Source organism: Sesamum indicum, linkage group LG3, assembly GCF_000512975.1.
Source record: "Sesamum indicum cultivar Zhongzhi No. 13 linkage group LG3, S_indicum_v1.0, whole genome shotgun sequence".
Classification (NCBI taxonomy): domain Eukaryota; kingdom Viridiplantae; phylum Streptophyta; class Magnoliopsida; order Lamiales; family Pedaliaceae; genus Sesamum; species Sesamum indicum.
Genome location: NC_026147.1, coordinates 8,532,082 through 8,541,073, shown reverse-complemented (window position 1 = coordinate 8,541,073; position 8,992 = coordinate 8,532,082). Strand labels below are relative to the sequence as shown.

The 8,992-nt window shown below is 35.8% G+C and overlaps 2 protein-coding genes across 10 annotated transcripts in view; one reads left to right on the top strand and one right to left on the bottom strand.

Annotated features, from left to right (window-relative positions):
• LOC105157711 (uncharacterized RNA methyltransferase CT0009) overlaps positions 1-2,022 on the bottom strand; it is a 6,553-nt gene extending 4,531 nt beyond the window's left edge. The window contains exons 1-3 of the mRNA XM_011074160.2: positions 1,487-2,022; positions 730-972; positions 39-200 (exon numbers count right to left, since the gene is read on the bottom strand). Of these exons, the coding sequence (XP_011072462.1) occupies positions 39-200; positions 730-972; positions 1,487-1,840 (759 nt within the window). The 5' untranslated portion in view covers positions 1,841-2,022. The remainder of the gene's footprint in view (positions 1-38; positions 201-729; positions 973-1,486) is intronic.
• LOC105157710 lies at positions 3,098-7,585 on the top strand. Of its 9 annotated transcripts, none has more exons than XR_002286730.1 (9): positions 3,098-3,360; positions 3,475-3,543; positions 4,502-4,596; positions 5,001-5,048; positions 5,843-6,097; positions 6,227-6,278; positions 6,744-6,872; positions 6,977-7,163; positions 7,327-7,585. XR_002286730.1 is itself a non-coding variant. In XM_011074159.2 (9 exons), exons 3-8 carry the CDS (start codon positions 4,530-4,532, stop codon positions 6,980-6,982), a joined length of 336 nt encoding a protein of 111 aa, XP_011072461.1. In that variant the 5' UTR covers positions 3,098-3,360; positions 3,475-3,543; positions 4,502-4,529; the 3' UTR covers positions 6,983-7,163; positions 7,327-7,585. The 9 variants fall into 9 exon arrangements, 2 of the variants coding, with proteins under 2 accessions (XP_011072461.1, XP_011072459.1); XR_002286729.1 differs by having other exon boundaries at positions 6,227-6,649; XR_002286728.1 differs by adding an exon at positions 6,510-6,649 and having other exon boundaries at positions 5,843-6,278.

The following is an 8,992-nucleotide window of genomic DNA, read 5'->3' as shown; positions in this document are numbered from 1 at the left end:
GGCGAGCGGGGGGGTGGGGGAGGGGAGACCCGTCATACCTTGTTTGCTGGATCACTCTGTAACAAGCACCTGTTAATATTGAGAACCTTGTCATAAAAGCCAGGAGCATGCAATCCCAAAGCATATTCATTGGTTTCATCACATTCCTGTCCTAAGAGTTCTGCAGGTACCCACTTTTTGGTGCCAAAGGAGAACTCCATCTACATGACCACAAGAAATGAACTTAAGTATCTTTCTCCGCAACATAAATAACTTTATCCTTGTTCCCTTTATCTTTCCCGTATTATGTGCATCTTACTCTTGTAACCTCACATAACCGAGGATATTGAGTCCTAAAGAAAGACTCTGAGCTATAACGGCATGATAATACATTGGAAAATGGAAAAGGATGAGCTAGTTGAATGCTCTTTTTATTAAATGTATGCGGCAGTACCTCCAAGAATCCATGTCAAGTGTTTTCTTTTACATGAATTATCCTTCCTCACTTAAAACCACATTATCCAAAACTTCATAACTAATCTCAGTGTTCCAATTGTACAAAGTTTGCATCAAGAAGTAAGAACATGATCAATATCGAAACTTTCAAGATACACATGACCAAGAAATAGATTGAACAACCAGTAACCAAATAGTCACAAACTAAAAAAAAATTAGATCATCTACAAATATCGGGTGTAGAGATACATCACAATTCAATAATGGTGCACAGAGGGCTACTTATCCACTGACCTTATTCCGATAATGGAACTGGATATCACAAGGAACAATAGGCTTCATGATGCCATCATATTCAGAGTTTTTATCTGAAAACTTGCCAACATGAACAATCAACTCGCGCACCTGTTCCTCCTTCGCCCTAACCTGAGCTTCATACAACAGGTTTTGTGTTTTACAACCTCCACAATGTGATGCAAATTCACATGGTGCTTCCACATTATCCCAGTGAGGAGTTATTGTCTTCAATTTTTTCACCTGCGCTCGACACAAAACACCACAACAATCATCATAAGCAACTTAAACGAGCTAAAAGATTTAGTAATTCCATTTACACAAAATGCCAAAACATGAAAGCAAACATAGCTTAACAGGACAAATATACTTCAGAGTCACTATCCATTCACTACACCAACAGCAACTTTAAGCGGCACAAATGTCACCTGGTCTCTCATCAAATAAGGTTAACGAGTACTATTGATTGTGCGAATACACAATTTAGAAAATAATTCGGAAAGAAGGTTATAAAATGAATTAACACATAGCAGGCTCCATAGAGGACACTTTAGCCATCGAAATCACTCGACCAAAAAAGAGAATCAAACTAAAAAGTATAAATCCACTCAAGTATCAGTGAACACTCGTCAAACGGGTAAAAGCGTACTAGCATTCAAAATTATATAGAGAAAGAGAGGCAATTCTAGCCGTTAAAAAAGCTAAATGCACAAAGAAACGGAATAACCATTGACAAGAACAATAATAAGCAACAAACCTCTGCGTAATTATCCTTCTTCCGAGTTACGCGTCCGATGAACTTTTCTCCAGGCAATGCGCGGTCGCACATGACAACGAAGCCGGTGTCGGCAACCTTACACAGGCCCTTGCCTTTAAAAGCTAAACTCTCACACACAAGCTCCAGAGTCTGGCCTCGCTTGGGGTAATACGACGGCGAGTTCTTATCTTTGTTTGGAGGTTTAGGCGATGCAGCTGTAGTTGTGAGTTCTTCCGAGTGTTGGATTGGTGAAGAGGCCGCGAGTATCGAGAGCGGGCGTGCTCTTCGTCCTAGGTTCCGAAGCCATGGGCGAGGGTGGAGGAGGCGGACGCCGCCTGCTGGAGCAGCCGCCATGGATTGTGGTATTAACGTCTAATACCCGTTTGGGAAAACCGGCGGCAAATAAATGGATGAGAAGATGGAATGCTCAATCAGTTTGAACTAAAACACAAAATTGCAACTTTAGTTCAACATTTGCAATATTAGAAGGAAAAATGAACCACAACTTTTCACCCAAATTCCCGTACCATTTTATGAATTCAGATAAAAATTTATCTAATTCACTTAAACTGCACTGCTCAAAATGCAAAGAAATGCTAATTTATGATCTATTTCTTCGAGAATATTTGAAATTATGGATCCGGAAAACACGGATTTTGAATTCCTAATATAAGAAATTAGGTCCATAGCTTTCTCTTTAGATTTAGTATAATTATACGTAAACATTTTTTTTTTGAGAACTTACATTTAATATCATTAATATTTATATTTTTGTCTAATAAATAAATTTATCCATTAATAAAAAAATATGAAATCTGTTAACATTAGCAAAAATAAAAATAAACATTTATTTTTATTTATAATTAATTTATTACTAACTTATTATAAGGTAGATAATTTTTTCAAAACCAAATTATGTTAAAGAACTTTGCGGCAGAATATGCTAAAATTATTAGTTTTAATACTAATCTATATCTTTTATTCAGATACGGTATTTAGACATCATGCAAAAATTCCAACATTATGGAATTCATAAATAATCAAATTAACCCAAAGTCTTGTAAAATTAATGTTTGCAAACAATAATAAATTTGTAAAATACAAATCATTTTCCTAACTATTAACATAAATTTAATGAAATAATTTAGAGTCACGTGTTATTCACCAAATTAGCTTGTAAATAAATGTACTAGGTGAAATAATTTGCAAGATCAAATAACTTGGCCTGAAAAATAATTACATTTTAACTCTTTTATGTACGTTCTGTTTACATTAATTATATTGATTTCTTATATAACTACAAAAATCACTCATAATTATTAACAAAAAAACAGCGAGATCATTTATGCGAATAAAATTGACGTTTTTAATAATATAAGCTTGATTATTTATATTTAGTGCAGAATTGTCGATAAAATTAGTACGATAACCTTGTATAAATTATGGCAAATTTCATGGCACACAACATCAGTCATATGACTGTACATTACAATCTTTTTTTTTTTAATGTAATTTATCTTTACCGAAATAAAATATGATTATTTAAAAAAATATTAATTATGTATATAAATAAGTATGGATGGTGATGTAAATGTAATTATGTCAAAAATATAGCATGACTTGAATCTTCAGGGGGAGCAAGTGTATAAATCCTCCGGGGGTAAGAATAAAGGAAAGGTTGAAAGGAGGATGAGGAGAGAAACGAGAATATTAGCCGCGAAGAGCAAGATCACACTTTTCACATGTTCCTGATTCAGTGAAGCCAAAAAATTACTGTAGAATAAACGAGGGTTATGGCGCCTCGCCCTCCTTCGTACAACATCCAAATTCTACGTATCCGGAACAGGGAGAGGAAAAGGAGCTGGAGCTTACGGGTAAGACATAGCTGAAGCGTTGGTTTATCGTGAAAATGAGCTCAAGTGCAATTACAGGGCATCATATTTGCATGTAATCGTTTATCTGTTTAATAATTTTCAGTTTTATTTCAGGTGGATGTTAATTTTGTGTTCACATGAATAGTCCTCGCACTACGTACATTGCTCTTCCCTTTGATTCAGGTGTTGTTCATCGTTTCTTTAATTTTTATCTGCTTGCTCTGGATGCTGTTTGTGATAACAGTTTTGTTTGATATTGTTGTTCTCTCTCTGGTGCCCTAAACGTTTGGTTTTTTGTGTCTGAGGGGTGGTTGAGTTTACATTTTTTACAGAGTTTTTTTATGGTGGAGTTTTTCTCTTTTCAATTTTTTTTTCTTTTTTTTTTTTGGAAGCACCTGTGTCTTATTCGTAGTGAAGCTTCTAGCCTGTATGCCATATGAATATGGCTCTCGTTTAGGTTCTTGTTCAAAGCTGGTATAATCTGCCTTTTCTGCTTGGAAATTAACTCTGTTATGATACTGTTGTTACGAGTTATTTTGCTTCTTTTGTTTCCTTTTTTAGATACTTCGATTGAGGATGAGTGACTGCTGAGTATAGGCATTATGTTGTCAGCTTTCTCACAGGAAAGATATTTAGCCAGATTCTGTTATTGTTTAATTGTTAAGTGTATCAGTATTTTGTGATAAATAACATCTAAACAAAATTTAGAGTTCCCTGTGTCTCCATAATTAAGAACGAAGAACATATATGTGATTGTTTCTGGTTAAGATGACCAATGCATTATGTTGAGAACCACCAGATAAAGGTGCTAAAAAAGCCATTAGACCTCCCAACAACTGCAAAAATATGTGTCTGCCCAACTTATTTTTTATTTTTTCATTCCATATACACCACAACAAAGCAAAGACCAAATGCAACTTAGCAAATTTTACTAGCATTACTGTGGTATGTCAAATCGGAAAAATTGTTTACAGGCATATCTAGAGACTTGGAAGTGGGTAGCAGCCAATTACTTTCTTAAAGTACATTTGACTCTCTTCTACTGTGACAGTTAAATTCTAAGAGCCCATCATGCACTAAACTGCTGCTCGGTGACTGATTGGGCTAATATGTTCTGTAACTTCTGATACTGGATTTTCAGGTAGCATTCCATCTCATGGAGGAATAAAATGGACGGAAGAGATCATCAGTTGACTACGTTATTAATAGCCTGCTGGCAGATACTCAGCCATTGTGGTATAGTGTCCAAAGAGTGTTTTTATTTCCAATGTTCTTATTCTGGTGCTTATATCAAAAGCCATTCAAAGAATTATAAGAAAATTCAATTCTAGCAACTATTTCATCCTGTCCAATAAAGCTGTTCTCCTTTAAATATCTTCTTTAGATAACATGCATGTGGCTCTGTCCAGTGAAGTCTTCCATCATCATATTTATTTGTTGGCCTGCTTCACATTTTTGAAAATATATGAGCAGATAATTGATCTCAGGTGCCGGTGCGTTGTATACCCATTCTACTTTTGAGTATAGATCTTCTTTGCCTAGTATTCCTAAATGACAGTGGTCGGGAAGGTCAAAGCTGGAAATCATCGTTCCTCTTCACTTTCTCATACCTTCTGACATTCATCCTATTGTGTTTCTAGGTATATCATTTGTTGAGAAGGAGGTACACTCTCTTCTACGAGAGGCAGGTGATTTTTCTGAAAATTCAATGGATGCTGTAGATTTATTTTGAAATAATTTGTGGTGATCTGGTAACTACTCATGAACACTTCAATGTGAAGCTGGTTCTACTGGAGTTGGCAGAGCATTGAATCTTAGTTAAGGTGTTTGCAGTTTGTAAATTATGGAACCAAAACAAACCTAAAAAATTGTTACAAAGCGAAAACAGAACTGAGCAATTTTGTTTAGCATTCTATTTATATGTTACAAAAGGATCTGGTATTTGGTTTGGTTTTCACTTCACATTCTGAACTTAAGACCGGATTCATATTGTTAGAGCAATTTTGTTTAGCATTCTATTTATATGTTACAAAAAGATCTGGTATTTGGTTTGGTGCTGACTTCAACATTCTGAACTTAAGACCAAATTCATATTGTTAGTAAGTATATTTAATAGTTCCCTATTTGAAGTTTCTAAAATGTAGACTTAGTTCTATTTGAACTTTTTAACCTTTAAAACATTCATACTATTGCATGGTGTTCATCCTATTACAGCACCCATAGTCCTAGTGGATTTGATGGAGGAATTAAATGGACTGAGGTCATGAACAAACCTTTGCTCGAGTTGGCTTGTAGTTAAACATTTGAATCAAGAGACCCTGTATATGTAACTTTTGTTTACACAATCACCCAAACACATGTATTATCTTAAGTTATTGTCTGTCTAGTTATAGTAGCGAAGCTTGCTCTTAGCACTATACATGAGTTGGCATCCTTTCTCCATCCTAGAGATTGATATACTTCTTCATTTTTCAATTTCCAGGATCCAAGGTTTTTGGCATACTGACCAATGTCTGAACTCATGGATCGTGCAGCTGCAGATGATGTTCGTTTTTTTCCTTGCGTATACCACAAAATGATGGCAAGTGAACGTTCTCTGGGGGCAACTAACCATTCGTGGAGCTCTCTATGTCGATGTTTTTTGCATCAATGATAATCAATATGCAGACTGACCAATTATTCCTTCTATACCAGGTGATCTTCGAGAGCTGGACTGTGGCCACACAACCGCGTCAGGGTATTAATATTATGATGTTTGTGCACATATACTGTTGTATTGCAGAGAGAAAATGATCTTTTACAAAGCCATTGCATGGAAGCGGCAAATCTCTAGAAGAAGGCTAATATCTGATTTTTCTACTTGAAGCTTGAGAATCACTATATTTTTGTCTAATTTGGGCACCTATAGCACATAACACGTGAGCATTCTACTTTTCTGTCTTCAATATTGTTAACCATGTCTTCCTACTACATTTAGAATTTAAATATCATACAATATTTTTTAGATGTCTCAGTTTTGATTTATATCTGTATCTGAGTGACATTGCAACTTGGACATCTGCTGGTATATTTGATGCATCGCAGCTTTATACTTGCCTCCATGCATGGCTGAGATACCCAATTTTTGTGATAGACATTTGAATTTCCAGGAACAAAATCTGCTTGTTGATAAATGCGAAGGTTATATTATGGACTGACAAAACACTATGACTACTCTTGAACCACAGTAAATGTTGTTCATAGTGCACTACCACAATATATGCAATCAACAAGGCATGCATATTCTTCTGTATGTATGCATTTCTTTTGCTTGGTGAAATTCACAATGGACAACTCCTCCCCTTTTCCCTCAAACGTTTCAACCATTAAATTTGTCTTACCAGACAACATCAATGTGGAAGAGAGCATCCTGGAAGAGGAGGTTCTGTCAGTGCTTAGTGTTCCACCTGGAAAATGGGTTGTATTATTGGTAGAAAAGGATCTTCAATCTTATCAATCAAGGAATCCTGCAAGTGTTTTTCTCTATCTCTCCCTTCTTTTCCTTTGTTGTCTCTCCACCCCATTTAACAATTTGCCTCCTCGTTCATCTCTGACGACTTGAAAATTGATCTTGCAGTGCTGATATAATAATTGGAGGAAAACAAGGACCAGATATGGTTAGTTAAGAGAATCTTTATTCAACAACCCGTGGGATCATCACAGGGACGAACAGAACACTCTACAATTTAAAATATGATTTCAGAATGTTAACTTTGATATCACACCTGACTTTGGTTTCAGGATTGGATACAAACTTGAATTTGGTTAGTGCTTCGGAATTTAATCCGTGCGAGTGTGTGTGTATAATGCAATAAGCAACAGCTTCTTTTTTAATGGGCATTATGCCATTGGAGAAAGTTCTTCTTCATGTTATTGAGAAAACGTCCTTTTATTGCTGTAATACTAAAGAGTTCTATCTTCATCCAGGTTTTTCATCATAGGATCTCTGGAACAGGTAAGGAAAGCAGAAGCCATGATAAGAGGCAAAATCACGGGGAGTGCTTTCAAACTAACACTGCTGGAATCTAATGTCAAAAAACAAAATCCTTAAGCGTATCTACTTACTTCCTGAAGTAATTATCTTTATACTTAGTGTTTTTTGAATCTGAAAGGGAAAGAAACAACACAAAAAGAAAATTCCATGCTTTAGGGAAATTTATCAGAAAGTATGATTTATGTCTCAACATATATATGCCTATCACAGATAATGATATGCTAATGGGAACTCCAACCAAATGCATTCAACACATGTCGTTCTGTTATTTAGATCTATTCCTTGCCCATAAATGGTCATACTCTAAGCCCCTAACAGCCACCCCATGCACTTCTTTAGTGTCCATTGTTTGATGTGGATTACGGTTGAGCTGTTCGTGTGATTAGTATTATGCACTTGCGGACAATATAGGTTGTCGATATCACGGGTTTGAAAGCATCCAGGTTGGGACTTGTGGGATTATTACTGGGCAGTTCTAGAAAATGTTGGGAAAGGGACATGGCATTCTGGCAGGAGCAGAAGTCCCCCACCACCGGCTTTTGGCCGGCTGAGGCCATTGAATTTGACAAAATTCTGAATGCATGAATCTGAACGTGAAATCTTGCTATCTAATCTGACAAGTGACAACCTTATTTCTGTTGAATCTCAATATATTGCTCCTTATACTGCATTTTCTTGTACATGCTGTGAAAATCTTATCCGACAGTATCCCCTTCAATGCCATCATAATTCATGCCGACATGTCTTTCCACAATAGTTGGATGATTCTTGTAGAAGCTGGCAATCATACACTCCAACGGGAAATTGGAGCGATCTTTTTTTTCCTTATCAATTTTAAAAATTTTACAATTATCATAGCGGGCTAGAAAAAGATTTAGGTTTGAATTAGAAGCCTCTGTTTTGAGAAAATGGATTTCAATTCAATCAAATGGTTGTTCGTAGGAACATGAGCATTTGAGTGAGAAAATTTTAGTTCAATCGGGTTTGATTGAACCTAAATTAATTACATGATAAGTACAACGCACTTACAATATGATTGGTGTTAGTTTGATTCGATTAAATTTAATTTGATCTTAGTGCTCATTTAAATATAATTCTTTTGAGCCCTACTGATATTCTTTTTTATCTTTTATTTAGACAAGATTGCTTCTTTAGATACGAAGGTTTTTAGTTAAATTTATTTATTTTTAGTTTTTTTAATTGATCTTTTATGCAATTTTTAAAGGAAAAATCTCATCTTTTAAAATTTGATTTGGATTATTAGAATATATAATCAATAATCAATTTGGATGTTGGAAGTGAATCAACTGCGGGGTGATGGTCCAAACCCAATTGTCTCCTGGGATTACAGATATCTGACTGGAACCCTTAGCCAATAACAACGCGACACGTGTGAATAAGAGCCTCGAGTTCACGTGTGCGCCATCTAATAATAGAAAGTTGGGGCCCACCAAGGGACAACACTTGGTCAGCCGAGCCGATGTTTCCGGCTCCGAGTGATGATCTCATCGAAGCCGACAAGCCATCATCATTAATCAGAAGTCAGTAGAAAACAGGAGCATTTATGTTTGGATGGATTTGAAGGAAAAAGGGTCTGCA

What these genes read in the sequence shown, in the direction of transcription:
- LOC105157710 (XM_011074157.2), top strand. Translation starts at nt 4,530, where the DNA reads ATGGACGGAAGAGATCATCAGTTGACTACGTTATTAATAGCCTGCTGG. An exon ending in CTCTCTTCTACGAGAGGCAG is followed by an intron (nt 5,049 to 5,894) that starts GTGATTTTTCTG and finishes TGGATCGTGCAG; the next exon opens with CTGCAGATGATGTTCGTTTT. An exon ending in GGCCACACAACCGCGTCAGG is followed by an intron (nt 6,098 to 6,743) that starts GTATTAATATTA and finishes TTGTCTTACCAG; the next exon opens with ACAACATCAATGTGGAAGAG.